An 18,078-nucleotide genomic window follows, 5' to 3' on the forward strand; every position below is an offset into this window, starting at 1 on the left:
GTGGTTTGCGACAGGTGTGGAACCACAGCCTTGAGTGGAAACAGGGCCTGCCTTTTTAAGGAGCTAGCTAGTGACGGATACCTCTCCAGAGGATCCTTTGCTTCCAAGAGGAAAAAAGGCATAATTGAACTTATAGATCGTTCTCTTTATAGAAATATGTGAGTTCTGAAGGATAGAAGCTCTGTTAAAGTTTCTAGTGAGCTGGTCTAAATTTCGAGTGACTGAAGTGGTAGATTTTTGACTGGCATCTTCCTATTAATATTTATTAGACTTGGATATTATTGAATTCATGGTGGTTTATTTTTAAATTCCTGAATCTTTTATCTGTCTTTATGTGTTGCTTAACTATTTTCTTAAGATTCTGTTTTCTTGTTTTATTCTCTTCTTTTCGATTTTTTGCTTTGTTGGATGCTAAGGTGTCATGATGGGTTATTTGAAGAAACTTTTTCTATACATTAAACATTATAGATAATGACTACTAAGTAACATGTAAATCTCAAGTAAAATAAACATTTGGAAAGAGACTAGTGATTGCCAGAGGCTGGCGGAGGGCGCTGATTACAAAGTGTCATGAGAACATGAGAAAATTTGGGAAAGTACTAGAACCGTTCTATTTCTTATTATGGTAGTCATTACCTGAAGGTACACATTTGTGAAAACTCATAGAACTGTACATTAAAAAGAGGGAATTTTAAAGTGTATAAATTATAACGCAGTAAAAAATGGGGCAGAAGTTCCAAACTGAAAAACAAATTAAAATAGCTACACTGAATTCTACAGGAACTAGGGCCTGGGGCAGTGTGGTGGTGGGGAGTGGTATGTGTCCCTATTGTTGAGAAGCAAAATGCTATGTTGGTGATGAACATGGCCTCTAGAGCCAGAGGGCCTGAATTCACCCTGTAAATTGCAGAAGCCTCTGTTGCCTCAATTCCCTAATCTGCCAATTTAAGAGCAGAATCTACCTCATGAGGCTATTGTTAGGATTCAGCAACAACAATGACAAAACAGAAGAATGGGCATTGAAAGTTTAAGGTTTTGCAACGGGAGAAATTCTCTGATGCTTCCACCTCCCCTCATGCTTGGTGAGGTCATGTTCACGTCTGTTGAAAAACAGCCTTCATCACAAACCCCCACACGTAACTGGGCCCAGCCTGCAGTATCAGGCAGCCACTGCTGAGTAAACATTCTAGAATAAACCTAGAGAGAATAAATCACCTCTTGTGTCATTTTCCCTCCAGGTGATGCCTGAGGTCATTGCAACAGGCCTAACAAATAGTTGACATAATGTACTAAACTAATAGATTCTAGAAGGTAAACTAAATGGATAATTTTTCTTGAGTGCTAGGCACCTCTGGCTGAAGAGAGTGTGGAGCCAGCGTTATTATCGATGTGGTTGAATCAATAACACTTCTTCATTCATTTCTTTTTCATTTCACAAAAATGCCCATCTTAACCAGCAAGGAGGTAAGGAGATCTTATCAAAGGCGATTTTTCATGCTCACATGGATTATATTGAGGAGCACATTGCTCTTTCAAATATCCCCATTTCTGTTTCATGTTTTGTTCGTTTTTGTTTTTTCTCTTAAAAATGTATTCAATTTTCTCCCAGCAGTGTGAATTCATCTGGAAATCTATGACAATCAATTAAGTAAATGAGAAAATAGAATACTTGCAATTATGATAATCAAGCTATATGAAACCCACCCTTTTAGGTCTAATATGCACACATCTTTAAGCAATATATTAATTAAGATGTGGGTAATTGTGACAATTGGAATCAAGCTTTTATAATTTTTAAAAATCACTCAGAGAAAACAAGGAAATATTTCAAAAATATATGCAGCTGTTGGTTTTTAATGTAATTCATTATCATGACTACATTGTCATTTTCCTGGCTGTGTGGGAAGACAATTCCAATGTTGATGTGATTTTTCATCCATAACTTGAAACATTTTCTGTGTAGCACCTTTTTCAGATGTTTTCCTGTTTCTCTAGGTCAGAGGTTGACAAAAACTTTTCCTATAACATGCAAGATAATAAATATTTTAAGCTTTGCAGGTCAAGAAGCAAACTTGAAAATATATGATAGTACTGGCCGGGCGTGGTGGCTCACGCTTGTAATCCTAGCACTTTGGAAGGCGGAGGAGGGTGGATCACTAGGTCAGGAGATAGAGATCATCCAGGCTAACACGGTGAAACCCCGTCTCTACTAAAAATACAAAAAATTAGCCGGGCGAGGTGGCGGGCACCTGTAGTCCCAGCTACTGGGGAGGCTGAGGCAGGAGAATGGTGTGAACCTGGGAGGCGGAGCTTACAGTGAGCCAAGATTGTGCCACTGCATTTCAGCCTGGGCGACACAGCGACACTCCGTCTCAAAAAAAAAAAAATACATACACACACATATATATATATATATATATATATATATATATATATGATAGTACATTACATAACAAAAGAAAAAATAAATTTCCTGATTTTGTATTGATGGAAGTCAAAATAAAATAATAACCAAGTACAATTTTGTTTATTGGTAATACACATCTACTTAGTTCCTGCTTAGTTGGAGTTCCATGTTAGCATCTGCTGTCAAGTAATTGCAGCTGTTCATGGGAACCACTCCTAGCTTGTGAACAGCAGGCCGATGGAGTTCACAGACTGTAGTTTGCCAGTCTCTGCTCTGGGTCAGTGTTCTCAGCTCCAGTGGGCACTGGAGTTACCTAGAGGGCTCGTTAAAATGGACTGGTGAGCCACACGCTGAAGTTTCTGGAGGGACTCAAGAATTTGCATTTTTAGCAAGTTCCCTGTTGAGTCTAGTGCTTCTGGTCTGGAGACTATACTTTTATTTATTTGTTTATTTATTTTTGAGACAGAGTTTCGCTCTGTCACCCAAGCTGGAGTGCAGTGGCGCAATCTTGGCTCACTGCAACCCCTGCCTCCAGGTTCAAGCGATTTTCCTGCCTCAGCCTCCGAAGTAGCGGGGATTACACCATGCCTGGCTAATGTTTGTACATTTAGTAGAGACAGGGTTTCACCATGTTGGCCAGGCTGGTTTTGAACTCCTAGCCTCAGGTGACCCACCACATTGGCCTCCCAAAGTGGTGGGATTATAGGCGTGAGCCACTGTGTCTGACCTGGAGACTATAATTTTAGATCACTGCTTTTGATGTTGGTCCTTTGAAAAAGTTATGTGGAATACAAATCTGTATATTTTATGTTTTTATTATTTATTCACATAGTTCCACTCACCTGATAAACTTTACCTTTTTGAACTCCAAGGTATATGGAGAGTAAATCAAAAGTTAAATTTCCATTAAGAAGTGAATATCTGGAATACTGTGCAGCCATGAAAAGGAACGAGATCATGTCCTTTGCAGGGACATAAATGAAGTTGGCAGCCATTATCCTCAGCAAACTAACACAGGAACAGAAAACCAAACCCACATGTTCTTGCAAGTGGGAGCTGAATGATGACAACACATGGGCACATGGCGGGGAACGACATACTGCAGCCTGTCAGGACGGGTTCAGGGGAGGGTGCATCAGGAAGAATAGCTAATGGAGGCTGGGCTTAATACCTAGGTGATGGGATGATCTGTGTAGCAAACTACCATGGCACTCGACTTCCTGTGTAATAAACCTGCACATCCTGCACGTGTACCCCTGAACTTAAAATAAGTTGAAGAAAACAAAGAAAAAAGTGAATATCTGTTTAGCTAGATCAGGATTGATAATAAAAGGAACTTTTGTCTCTTAAATAGCTCTCAGTCTCTTGCTTACACAATCAGGCATCAGCAATCAACATCTACTTGGCTGCTGTGAAGGATGTCTGAATAAATCTTTTCTGATCCAATTAAACTTCTAAAGTAACATGCAGTATTCCAAAGAATACATGCAGATGAACCATGAGAATGACATTTTTGCCTTAGATTTAACATGTCATAATTTGCCAAACACATTATTAGAGTGCTCCCCTGAGTTGGAATTTGTTGGCATGTTTAACCCATAGTCTTTAATACAAAGGCTTAACTAGCCTTTTTAACTAAATAATTCCTTCAGGCCACCAAGGGGCAAGTGAATCCCTGTTTCCTAAATCCCAGAGTAGCCACCGGTCTACTTACTAGATGGAATAGTGTCTGTGTTAACTGTTAAGTTGCACTGGGCTCTTGGGGATGAGCTGTGAATGGCATAAACTATTACCTACATTGAGATCGTGGAAAAGGTCAATGGTGAGCGGCAGGGCATCAGCTTTTAGCAATCACGTCTCACCAGAGATTCTTTCTAAAAAGAAGAAAAGTGAAACATTTGTTCTCCTTCTGTTTATTTGTCCCAATGGTTTAAAAAAATCAGCTTTATGGAACCATAATCTTCCTCATGACAGATGGGCCTGTACATAAGCATCGTGCTTTCAGTCAACAGTTTACGTTTCAAGAGGAAGGTGAAGAAAATGTAATGATATCTTCAGCGTCTGTCATTTTTAGTTTTATAACATTGATACAAAAAATAGTATTCTGATTAGCAGCTTGATTGGCAACCCATGTAACCCTAAATAGTACTACAAACCTGGAGAGTGCACTTTTACAGACAATTACTTTTGGCGAAACGGTATGTACATTTTTTGACAAATAAATACATAAATACAATCATTCATATATAACGTTATACCTAAATGTCAATTATCATCAACAAGCGTTGTTCTAGTAAATTACTTCTTTCATTCACAAGTTACTTTGTTGTTTATAAAAACTATTTTCACCTTTACAGAAGAAATGACATAATCAATTCTCCCACTAAACCCACATATTAGGAAAGGTAAAAAATGAATCCCAGATGCGTTAGGTAAATATTCCATTGTCTTTTGATAGAAGAGATTTGATTGAAAAACTTCTTCCTTGGCTCCTCTGTAAATAGTTTGTTTCCCCCGTATCGTGTCATGCAAAGGGGTTTTATTCTTCTGAATTGAATCCAAATTAAAAGTGATCTTCGTTTTGTTGATTCTGGTTATTTAAAAATACAATATTATATATTGAAATTGACACTTGTTCCAATATAAGAAGACACAAAGCCACCTAAACTAGCCACAAAAGAGAAACTTTTTTCCAAAAAATAAATTAAAAAAGGAACTTTAAGAACATAGACACTGATACTATTATTATCCAGTGCATAATGGGAAAAAAAGAGTTTTTGTAAAAATTGTCTAAAAGACTCTTGGTACAATACTGTCTAAAACATTGTATATTTTATGTCAGGGAGATGGTAAGAATGGCTCAACACTCATTGAAACAGTATTTTGGCCAGTGTCATGTCATAAAATTAACAAAAGTAGAAAGTTAGAGCTTTTTCTTGATCACTTAACCATTTTTTGAACATTCAAAAAATGAAGGGCAAACATGCTTAAGGCTATTGAAACACTGGACAAATGGCCTTGCTTCACCAAAAGCTCCATGCAGAAGAAAATGTTACACAGCAAGCAGATTCTAGCTATACATACAGTTGGGGAGAAGAAAAAAATGCTTTTAAAATATATACATGTGGTCTTTCATGAATATTTACATGTTTGTCACATGGGCATTACCTAGCATAAAAAAGTAAGGAAACAGTTCTTTAAGACATATGATTCTCTGATTTTTGCTCCTTTTAAAGATCAGGGCTGTATTCCTAACGTATGCACACACATATAAAATGATTCATAGGTGTACATATATGATGTTTATAATGTGTAATTTCTTGACACCAGAGGTGGTTTGAGCATGGGGTAGATGCAAGGCAATAGTATGAGACAGAGGCTTGATTCAGCTGCACGACTCGAAGGTGAACCAAGTATGAAGTGAGACTTTCCCAGTGACTGGAACTCACAGCAGTTGAGGCTGCAGGGTTGGAGGGTGGTTCACCTTGTGCTGATCTGTCTCTTCCCAGGTTACCTAATTGCTACTGTCTAATCAAAACCAGCAGTCCTGCTGACCAGAAGATGATGATGTGTTAAGGGATGGGAAGTCTTGTCTCACATTGGGTCCTTTAGGGCGGGGGATGAGAGATCGTGTTTTGCAGAAACACGCCATGACTTCCACTTGTTCATTGTGTCTATCTGTTTGCTATCAGCTCCTATGGGGGGCTCCAGGGGTCAGGTTAAAAAATAAGCAAATAAATAAAAAAGGTACACTCTTTCAGCTGCGGGGCTTTCTTTGAATGAGAACAAAGAGGTGTTTTCTAATAAATGGTAGAAGATGTGCAATGTGTAGGTTTGCTGACTGCCTATTCTGCTTCTTCTGAAAGAGGTGAACTAGCTTTACCTGCGCTCAAATTTCTTAGAGAGAATTCAGATTCAGTGGTTCCTGAGATCTAAGTTGTCGTGATGCATTTTGCATTTTGCAAAGCATATGCTTCATTTACTGTAATACACCCCCAACCAGAGGTTCCTTCCCAAAGAAAGGCAGCTGCCTCTACTTTCAGCACCTTGGGATATCAAGGCAACACACTGACCTAGTCCCTTATTCACTGAAACCAGAAGAAATCGCAGAGAAATGGAAGCTTTCCCAAACACCTAAATTATAGCCAAGGAAAAGTCAAAGCCTTGGCAGAATTAGGCGCACTGATAGTTCACAGCTGATCTTTATTTCAGCAGATTTTATATTAAGATGATGTTAATGTTACTGATGACCATCATTGTAACTATGCAATTATTTTAGCTTTTAGCATAATGCATGATACACTGCATTACGTAGCACCTTTTAAGCTAAGGATCGCAAAATACTTAGCAAATGCAATTTGCTCTCACAGCATCTGTGAGGTAGGTGTTTTTTACAGCCATTTTTTATAAATGAACACATTGAAGCACAAGATTATGATGCCTACTCATATGGCCCAATAAGTATGGTGGCATCAACGGGACCCGAACCCGGCCTTCCCCATCCTTCCTCAATCACAGAGCCCCCAGAATACCTCATAACAGCATTGCTGCTGAACATGCGCTGGTGTTTTCAGATGTTAGCAAGTAGGGCCACGTCTTTCAATAATATTGACACCCTTAAAGATTTTCTCACGTGCTTTGCAAATGTGTTGGGGGGCATCTTATACTATTGCTAAGCTTATGTTATATTATAATGCATACTTAAATTTCTATTTTCTCAATGTGATTTATTGTTCTCCAGCCTCCAACCAACTTACTTTCTACATAGAGACATATGCCTGCCAGATCCAGAGACTGTGAAATGCACTTAGCAACACTGTCTGGAAGGAAGCAGGTGAGATGACATTTGGCAAAGTTTCCTTGGAGGCACCACTTAATGTTTGTTCTGAAACAGCAAAACAAAAAGGAAAGAAAAAAAAAAGAAAAAAAATCTTTTGTTTACTTTGTTAAGTAGCATTTTATACACATTCCACCTGCTGACCAGATTTAATCCTTGGAGGAACAAGCAGAGTTGTCTTCCAAACACTTAGAATGTTTGATTCTCAAATTTAAACTCCCATCTATTTAACTGCAGCCTCTCTGCAGGTACCAAGTTCATTTCTTGGTGGAACTGCAAATACTGTATACATTACATGGCAAAATATGTAAAAATATAATGTAACAATACATACGATATTAATAATCACATCCAGTGTGTCTTCCTGACTGTGCATCCTTTCTGAATTGCTTTTGAAAATGGTTTCTGTTTATGTATTAACTTTTGCAGAGATGATATGATACATTACTGTGAGTTTCAGTTTCCCAGAACCAAATTTTTATCTCAGATGCACAGTATGTCAATCCTAGGAGTTGTTTGGAAGTCACTTTTTGAGATAAATAGCAATGCTCTGGGACTGAGAATGAAATCTGGCCCTTCTAACTCATTTATTGTTTCTATGACCAGAGTCTAACTTTATAAATTGGTAATCCAAGAAAGGAACTTATAGCAGGAAGCAAAAACTTTATAAAACCCCTTCACCAGTTCATTTCCCCCGACACCTGGAAAATACCAACACCTTAGGTCCCATTTCTTAAAAAAAGAAAAGAAACGTATTTACATTGGTAAAAATTCTAACATCTGAGATGTTTCTTGCTTGACATATCATTCCAGATTCTGTGCATTTCTTCTGGAGAGATCTGATGCACGGTGATAACTCGGCGATACCTACACAAACTGTAGGCCATTTTCCAGTGATTGAAGCCACTGTTCTGGAAAGGATGTATACCCAGCTTTCGAAGACACAGTCCCACATATACATCTTCAAGGTGAAGCAGCCTTGTGTGGAGTGAGGTCTTGTAAATGAGTTCAGCCACATCGGCTGAAAAGATGTAGCCAGTCCCCGAACAGAACGGTGGGTAGTTACTGTCTGGGTACAAATCCCTGGGCATATACCACTTACTGCGGACGTCCCGAATCGGTCCTCCATTAATGACATAGCCAGTAAAATACCTTCTTCGTGGCTTGGTGGAGGGTTTCAGTAATTTATAAATAAGATTGTCCATGTTTACAAAAATGTCACTGTCTGTTTTCATGACATACTTGGCTTTTGAACAAAAAGTGGCCACCCATCTCATCCCCATTAATGTTTTGAGGGTAAGATTATGGTAGGAGTCAATGAAGTCCTCCACGATGATATCGTGGAAGATTTGGCTCTCTTGCTCCACCATCTGATTGAGAACAGGATCAGCATTCTTGCCCAGGAGGAAGAGAGTGGCTATCTTGATCCCCTTAAAGTTGTTCTCATCCCCCCACGTCTCTCTGATTGCCTGACGGGCATCAAATTCCTTGTGGGTGGTGCTGATGAGGATAACAAGAAAAGGAATGTTTTTCTCACATTTATTGGGCTCGTTGATAAGAAATTCAAAAGAATGTGGGTTGATAGGTCGAGTTCTTATGTTGCCAAAGGTGAAGTTTTTCCTGGCAACTGTTAGGTGGCTGAATGGTTTGGAGCCAGTGTAAGAAGAAGTAGGACGAGTTATACTCAAGTACCAGAGAGCGCTGGCCCAGCACACAACTGTCAAAACATACAAACAGGAGACCTTTGAAGCCATTGTCTTGAGAACACGTCTATTTCAAATATTGAAGAATATGCTTCCTTGGCACTAGTTTCTTTTCATCTTCCAAAGGTAGCATATTACTAATAAATCTTAAAGTTTGATAGAGAAGCATGAAGTGGAGACTGTCCATGGGCCTCAGTGGCTGTCTGTCACCTCTGCGCTCACTCTACTTTCTTCCAAATCTGATGGAGGGTTCCATGCCTCATAAATACTCTTCTTAACTCTGCAAAATCAATAAAGTACAGTTGTCATTTAGATTTATGTCCTCATTCTACATCCTTAAACAAACATAACAAGGGTATAAGAATTGCCCACAAGGATTAAAATATACATGATCATTCATTTCCACCAGTACCAAAAACTTCCTGTCATAACCATCTCCCCTTTTCCTCTCTTCTTGATAGAAGTTGTGCGTGTATATTCATACCCAATTAAGAGATACATAGATTATAAATTCTGGATGAAGACGAAGTGGAATATTAGTCATTTTTAAAAAAGAATTCCCCCTCTTCACACGAGGTATTTTTTTTTTTTTTTTTTTTTTTTTTTTTTTTTTTTTTTTTTTACAGTGAAATACTTTCTGGCACTAAAGTCTTCTTTCAAGATAGGAAATCTCACCCATGGCCTCATATCTCTTTTCCAGTTTCTAAGTCTGAGCTTTTATTTGCTTGATTCTGGTGAAGGAATTGATTCTCAACATTTCCTTGCCTTCTCTAACTCTCTATTTGAATATGTGTTTATCACACTGGAAAATCTCTGCTAATGCTGTGTCTCTCTTGACTCAGACTTAGAAGTAATTCCCAACTGTTCCTCCTTTTCTCCTTACTTTGACTCTCACAACGCTTAGCTCCTAATTCTAGTTTTCTATGAAACTTCATGCAGAGGATATGCTGACCTCTCAAGCATGGAACCCATCACCCAAGTGACCTTTCAGACAGCTGGCAGCATTTATTTTAGAGTTGATCTAAATGGTGTCACTTTTTATGGTTTTCAACAATTCACCCATGTGTTCCCTTGATGAAATTATACTGGCCGTTTTAATTTTTTTTTTACCTAGTTACATTTGCCTATAAATCCAACGTAAGTATAAGGAGAGGGACAATTGAGTTTGGGGGCCACAGATCCAATGAAGATGTGACAGAGACTTCAGCTGGTGTTCAAATTTAGTTTTCCTTTGGAACTCTCATTCTTTCTAGAACTTCTACTGCTTTCTAGAACTTTTAAAACTTCGTGCCAGTTCCTGTGTGCCTGGTTATGAAGTCCATTCATGTAAAAAATTGTTTCTTCCTTTCTCGTTAGAGCAGAATGTGGGAGTCCTGGAAGGCAGAGATAGTAGAGAATAGATATCAATTTTAACAAAGTCTGCTTCAAAGAAAACTATGTGCTTACATGTACAGACTGTGTTGAAATAATTTAATTGGGAATATAGATTGAAAATCATGCTTCTAAGCACAATAGGCATAATGAAATAAAAATACATGATGTGAACAGCAGAGACAATATATATATCTTCTTGTCTAAGCCAAGAGCTGACTGTGAATATATGACCCATATGAGACCAGCAATAACTCAGTGTGGTTACCATTCTAACTAAATGAATATTAGAATGGCTTCAAGCAGCTTGACTCTAGGCATAGTTAGGTCTTCATCCAAACCATAATAAGTACTTTCTAAATATAGGCTCCTGTATCCTGTCCTCCTGGGGGAAATTTCTGTTCTAAGGTGCACCAAAGCTGATAAAAAAAGGATGTGATGTGCAGCAAGTTTTGAAACTTTAAACAGTAAGCAAAAGGAAGTGAGAGAAACTAGGAATAGAAAAAAAGAGCTTCTTAACTTGGAATATACAGACATGGATTCAATTTCAATTACAAAAGGTTATAAGTAAGTCCCAAGATGGTACTAGAAAGCAAACTTTCTCTACCATTGTCTTAGGCTATGTATCTGATTCTTAGTCTACTTTTGCCATTATATTGCTCTGTCCTCTTGCGTACTTTTCTACTCCATTGTGAGTCACCTATTAGTAAGATGATAATGGCCTCCCCAAAAGCCTCTCCTGGAAGAGGCTCCTGTCAGGTAATATTTGGGAGCCAGTAATCAGGCTATTAATGGAGGATTTTTCCACTTTACATTTTGATCTTCTTTTTATTGTTCCTTTCTCATCTCTATAGAGTTCATTTCACAAGTTATTATCCTCTATCTCTATAGTTAAGCCTTCATTCAACTCTTGAATTTATTCATTCATTTGTTAATCCAGGCATCCATCAATCAACCAATTAATCAAAGTTTATTGAGTGCCGGTTGTATGTGAAGTGTTGGAAAAATAGAAACAGAACCCATACTCCTCCCTTAAGAAACTGCTAGACTAGGAGGAAAGGTTTCAAGTAAATGGATAAAATGGTGGAATAAAAATTTACATTAGGAGGCTACTGGAATACACAGGGGAAGAATGCTGGGCAGAGTGTGGGAGAACAAGGTTAAGTCCTGCAGACTGTCCACAGCACCACTCCAGAGGGTGCCATTCACACAGGCTGTAATGTGAATCTCACTCCTCCACCCATGCCAGGGTCAAACAGTGAGGAAGTCCTGGGGAAGATGCTATGGCAAGTTCACTAAAGGGAAGCTAAGCTGAATCTTTAAGGATGGCTAGAAATTATCTGGCTGGGGGTCAGGCGTTCTGGGCAGAGGAAACAGCATATGCAAGGGCATAAAATGAGAGAGAGCATGGTGTGTACCAGGACTAGTTGAGTAAAAGAAGAGGATAGGATGATGGGGAGAAGGATGGGGGAGGGCAGGTGGAGAGATTAGCAGGGGTCGGATAGTGAGTGGTGCTCAGACACCGTCCTGAGCTGAGTAGCTAGTTACCCATCTGTGAAATCTAAAGGGTGTGAGGGAGGATCTTATCTTCCCCAAATCCTGTTCCATGTATTTATTTATTTATTTATTTATTTATTTATTTTGAGACGGAGTCTCACTCTGTCGCCCAGGTTGGAGTGCAGTGGCACAATCTCGGCTCACTGCAAACTCTGCCTCCTGGGTTCACACCATTCTCCTGCCTCAGCCTCCTGAGTAGCTGGGACTACAGGCACCTGCCACCACGCCCGGCTAATTTTTTGTATTTTTTAGTAGAGACAAGTTTCACTGCATTACCCAGGATGGTCTCGATCTCCTGACCTTGTGATCTGCCTGCCTCGGCCTCCAGAGTGTTGGAATTACAGGCGTGAGCCACCGCGCCCGGCCCCCTTTATTTCAATAGCAGTTCACTCATTCAAATTAAGGATTTCTCCTCTTGCATAGTTCTATTTCTTAGAAGAGTAAGCGAGAATTTGTTTTTGTTTTGTTTTGTTTTTTGAGATGGAGTCTCACTCTGTCACCCAGGCTGGAGTGCAACAGCGCAACCTCGGCTCACTGAAACCTCCTGGGTTCAAGTGATTCTCCTGCCTCAGCTTCCCGAGTAGCTGGGATTATAGGCGTGCACCGCCACGCCTGACTAATTTTTGTATTTTTAGTAGAGACGGGGTTTCACCATGTTGGCCAGGCTGGTCTCCAACTCCTGACCTCAGGTGATCTTCCTACCTTGGCCTCCCAAAGTGCTGGGATTACAGGCGTGAGTCACCTTGCTCAGCTGAGAGTTTGTTTTATCTGATACTTTTCTGTGTGATTTTCTGGGGGAAGGGACTGCATAAACATAGGTAGCTGGGCGGTTTAGAAGGAGCTAAAAAAGGAGAAATATAATAGAAATAGAGGAGAACATGAAAAAAGTTTATAAACACTTTTTTTTTTTTTTAACAGAAGAATGAGCATTCCTTTCTGGACAGGTAATAAATACAATACTTCTTACCATTATTACTGCAGCTCTCATTTTAAAAGGCCTGTAGGAAGCACTGTGCTGTGTGCTGCATTCCATGCCATTCTATTGTTTATATTTTAGAGTTTCATTCCTCACAGTGTTAAAAGAGAGGTACAATTTTCTCCATTTGACGGATGAGAGAATGGAAACTCAGAAACATTCAGCAGGTTGCTCAAGATCACACAGCTAGCGAGTGACTACGTAAACAGTCACTTCCAAGCTTCCTAAGGCCTGTTGAGACATAGGCAATATCTTGGATGGGAAAGCCCAGGGTGTCAGGGAGCACCTCAAGCTGCTATTCGCCCAGTGATATATGCATTTATTTTTTATTAACTTGTTAATACAGGGTCTCACTCTGTCACCCAGGCTGGAGTGCAGTAGCACAATCACAGCTCATTGCAGTCTTGACCTCCTGGGCTCAAGCAATTTTCCTGCCTCAGCCACCTGAGTAGCTGAGATTACAGGCACATGCCACCATGCCTGGCTAATTTTTTAAAAATTTCTATTTTTAGTAGAGACAAGGTCTCACTGTGTTGGCCAGGCTGGTCTCAACCTTGGCTGGGGTCAAGTGATCCTCTGGCCTTGGCCATCCAAAGTGCTGGGATTACAGGTGTGAGCCACCACTCCTGGCCTCATGCATTTATATCCTAGATGTGTTTCCATTTCTTGGAATTTTTCTAGTTCATTCTAGTTTCCTACACACTGTGCTATACCAATTCTATAGGGATTCTTGATAATCAAAAAGTGCAAAAAGGGATGGTTTGCAAAGAGCACATTAAAGTTTGAAGATGCCGAGGGCAGGGTGGGGAAGCTGAAACTGTTAAAGAGGTTTAGAAACACGTTGCAGGTTCTTTTCTATGAAGACCTGAAACACACACACACACACACACACACACACACACACACACACACACACGCATGCACGCACACAGAATCACTATTTCTACTGACCTTTTTTCCTGTTGTCTTCAGATGTGAGAACAAAAGTAGGCAAGTTAGAATCTAGTAAATCCTCTGTTAAAAAAAAATCAGAGAATTTGAAGTGTGAAAAGAAACTCTCTTAAAACCCGAAGAGTGGCTAAGGACAATAAGAACTCATAGCAAGAGGTGCTAAAAAAGTAGCCTTTTTGCTTATAACCAAACCGATTTCTCAGGTGGCAAAACAGTACAAAAAATATGCCCATGGGCCGGAAATAGTAACGTAACTAAAGACAAGAAAGAGTAGCATCATGCATGGAACTCTAAAGATTCATTTAATGTATATTGGATAAAGTAGTTGGTAATGGGTCAGTATGTCTGTGGTTACTCCTTGAGTAATTCTGACTTGTGGTGTGGATTTTCTGTGTCTCAGTAGCCTTAAACACAAAGAGAGGGCAAAAATAAATCTGTATCCTCTCCAAATACATCTTAGGTATTAACAACCATTGCCAAATCATTTGAGCTTCTGGGGAAAGGGTTCTATCCAGGCAGATGGTATTATGATACAAAGAGCGGGATCTATTGTGAGTGAGGGGATTATGTCAGTTCATCAGTTTATGGTTTTAGATCCTGAGGACATATATTGATCAATTCTTCTAAATAAATATTATTGCTGTTAGTGTTTTGGTTTGTTCATCCAGCTTAGTGAGTATACTGTACCGGATTTTCTGCTTGAGAAATCTGTCTCCTTCCTGAAAAACTCAAAGCCAAAAAGCCCACTGAAAAGAAAAAAAAAAAAAAAAAAGAGAGAGAGAGCGAGAGAGAGAGAGAGAGAGAGAGAGAATACCACAAAAGCAGAAACCTCTGGAAAGTTCTTTCAGTTTTACAAGATTAAAAAAAGAAATCCTTTTTAACAGACCAGTTAGTGTATCAGTAAAACAGAAAGTTGCATGTGTAACACTTGTCATTTTCCTCGCAACTTCATCACAACCACAGACACTGATGACACATTAACTTGTCATCCATTAAATACAAATCCCTGTAAATAGACACATTCAACTGGAACACTTGAAAGACTTTTTCCCCAGGGGCCTTACTGTATTTCAGATTACCTCATTCACAGAACTCTCTAGTAACTATCCACCTTCATCTTTCAGGAAGTTAGTGGGGCAGAATTTTCAATTTAAGAAGCACATATTTCTCCTAGAAACCGCATGGTAGAATGTCTGTTATTCTGAATAATTTATTTCAAGAAACCCATAGAATTGCTGAAATTCTTTTGTACAGCCAGAGGTAAGGCCTAGGAGTGGGTGGATAATGCGTCTCTGGTGAACTGTGCATTGTTTGGGGTGCCAGCTTCATGTCCATCTTCATGGTTCAGGCAGTGTGATGGTTAATTTCATGTGTTAACTTGACTGGGTTAAGGGGTGCCCAGATAGCTGCTGAAACATTACTTCTGGGTGTGTCTGTGAGGGTGTTTCTGGCAAAGATTAGCATTTGAATCTGTAGGCTGAGTAAGGAAGACTGCCCTCACCAATGTAAGTGAGCATCACCTAATTCATTGAAGGCCTAAATAGGACAAAAACATAGAGGAAGGACTAATTTGCTCTCTCTGCTTGAGCTGTGACACTCATCTCCTCCTGAGTTCAGACATCAGTGCTTCTGGTTCTTGAGTCTTTGGGCTCAGACTGCGATTTACAACATTGGCTCCCCTGGTTCTCAAGTTTTTGGGTTTGGACTGAAACTATTCCACTGGTTTCTTCTTGGGCCTTCGGCCTGCAGACAGTAGATCATGGGACTTCTCAGCCCTTATAATCTCATGAGACAGTCCCTCATATAAATCTCTTTCTCTATATCTAAATATATCCTATTGGTTCTGTTCTCTGGAGAATCCTAACCATAGGCAAGTACAAATCAACATTGATTTCCTATGTCTTGATTGCCAGTTACACTGAATTGGCCTGGCAATCATTTGAGCTTCCCTTCACCATGGGCAAGGTTGCAGGACCCACACCAAGCAGCTTGCTTCCATTCTCTGGTGTCTCAAGTAATGTCTCTAATTTCTTATTTCCTTTGCCTTGCCAAATCTACTTCATTTGTTCATGAAGGACGCACTGAACACTACTAGGTGCCAGGCAGTGAGCTGGTAAGACATCTGAAAAACGCTGAAAACAAATCTACAAATGAAGTAGATTTGGAAATGGAAAGCGAATGCAAATGTCTCCTCTCTCTTACTTTCTAGGAGAGAGAGGCAGAAGATAAACAAATGCAAAAACAGTTTCAGGTAGTGGTAAGTAGGGTAATCGGATAGGGACTAAACAAAGGTGGGATGGGGGAGAAGGGCTACCTTAAATTAGTCACTCTCTAAGGAGGTGACATCTGAGCTGAGAACAGAATGACTTGCTATCTCTGGTTCAGTCTTTGAATCTTTTACTAAGTTTTTGTCTCCTTTGCTTGGCTTTTTTTGATTCATGCTATATTAGGAGCATCGTTTTGGATTTTGACCTCTGCCCCTCCCTGTTTTTTTGGCGCTTGTTAAATCTTTGTGTTTCCCAGCTGTGGCCATTCTGCCCACTCCTCCTCCAGCCTCCAGAGCCACAGGTTATCTACTGTATTAGTTTGCTAGAGCTACAGTAACAAAGCACAAATGCTCCTCTATTTATGATTGGGTTACGTCCCAATAAAAACATTGTAGATTGAAAATATCCTAAGTTGAAAATTCATTTAATACACTTAACCTACCAAACATCATAGCTTAGCCGAGCCTAACTTAAACGTGCTGCCTGGTTGGACAAAATTATCTAACACAAAGACTACTTTATAATAAAGTGTTGAATAACTCACATAATTTATTGAATGCTGTACATTACTTGAAATCATGATGGTTTGGCATCATGGTAATGTCAAAAAATCCGAAGTCAGCTCATCAAAGTGGAGAACTGTCTGTACTTTGCTCCACAAGACTTCACTCCTTTACATTTTAATTTTCCTGATTTGAGTAAGTAATTTCTTGGGTTTCGGTAAACCAACTTTCAAAGGGTGAAAAATTTGTAATTAGCATTCAAAGAAGAATGAAGCACGAGTGTGAAAAGGGATGCAAAATTTGTTTTATTTTTAGGTTAAAAAAAAAAGAAAAGTCAGTTGAGATTCTTAGGAAAACTAAGACCATGTGAAGCATATATCATAGTTTAAAGCAGTTCCTTGCTCCTGCCACCTTCTTTTCTCTGATCCCTTTAAAAACTCAATGAGTTTCTCATTAGTTGAGAAACTCAAGCTGGGATTGAGGCACATTTCCAAACCAGCAGTTCCTGATGTACTGGCTTGGTTTTGGAGGATACAAACAATTCTCCTGTCTCACTGCAAACTACTACTACATCTTATACTATCTCAAACTACTACTCAGAATAACTTCTGTTAAAATTGACTCTGAATAACTTCTGTTAAATATTTACAGATCACATATGGCACACACAAGTGGCTTTAACCTAAGAGATTTACATAGCAACTTTAAAAACATGGTGAAGGAAGATAAAGCAGTTGAAAAAAATAAACCCAACATTAACCAGCTAAAAGGGAGGCAAGACAGGAAAAGAAAGAGTGCATGCGAGAGAGACAGAGAGAAAGGGTTAACTATTTGTGCTACGGAATGACCTTGAAATGAGTGAGGAGCTGGCTGTGTAGTACATCATGATATTGAAAAGGGGAAAAGAGATCCTTTCTGGAAAATGTTTTGATCTCAAATGACTTTCCTTGGAGGTGGCATATGAGTGAAATCAAAGTATCTCCATTCTGTGGGGAACAACAGAAACTCAGATTGCAACAGAACTAATTGATAAACAAGCCCCAAGGGCCGGAGATTCTAGTTGGCTGCATTAATTTGGCATATGGTTATTTTGATACCCAACTCCTCCTCTTTTTCTCACTCTTATAATTATGCTGTAAATAAGCACAGGAGAGGAAGACATAAAACACTATTAGCACTAGATAATGGTCCTTGAAGGAAGAATTTCATAAACCATTATGCTATCCAGTTTGCTAACTTATTATCTCTCCACATCACAGAGGGCTGACTCTCTCTCCTAGCCTTTCTTTTAAGTCAGCCTCCTTGGCTATTTAAGGAAATCTACCCATAGAAGTTGAAATCCCTGAATGCTCATAGGAATAAGTGTTCTGACTCCTCTGCCTCAGATAGACAAAGAGCTAATTTGTTCCTTTTAAAAATTTAATTATGAATCTTTTCCAAGAGACCCCATAATTGAACTTATCCAACTTACTCATTTGCAATGAGGCGGCGGTGTAAAGCAAAAGG

The 18,078-nt window shown here is 39.4% G+C and overlaps 1 protein-coding gene across 3 annotated transcripts in view; it reads right to left on the reverse strand.

Moving 5' to 3' along the window:
• Window positions 1-4,304: 4,304 nt before the first annotated feature.
• Window positions 4,305-18,078, reverse strand: part of B3GALT1 (beta-1,3-galactosyltransferase 1) — a 562,550-nt gene continuing 548,776 nt past the window's right edge. For 2 of the 3 annotated variants that reach the window (XM_050752821.1, XM_050752823.1), the window contains one exon: window positions 4,305-9,227. In XM_050752821.1, the coding sequence (XP_050608778.1) occupies window positions 8,018-8,998 (981 nt within the window). In that variant the 5' untranslated portion in view covers window positions 8,999-9,227 and the 3' untranslated portion in view covers window positions 4,305-8,017. The remainder of the gene's footprint in view (window positions 9,228-18,078) is intronic. The other variant, XM_050752822.1, reaches the window with a different exon arrangement.

The sequence above is a fragment of the Macaca thibetana genome, chromosome 12 (genome assembly GCF_024542745.1).
Source record: "Macaca thibetana thibetana isolate TM-01 chromosome 12, ASM2454274v1, whole genome shotgun sequence".
Taxonomy (NCBI): domain Eukaryota; kingdom Metazoa; phylum Chordata; class Mammalia; order Primates; family Cercopithecidae; genus Macaca; species Macaca thibetana.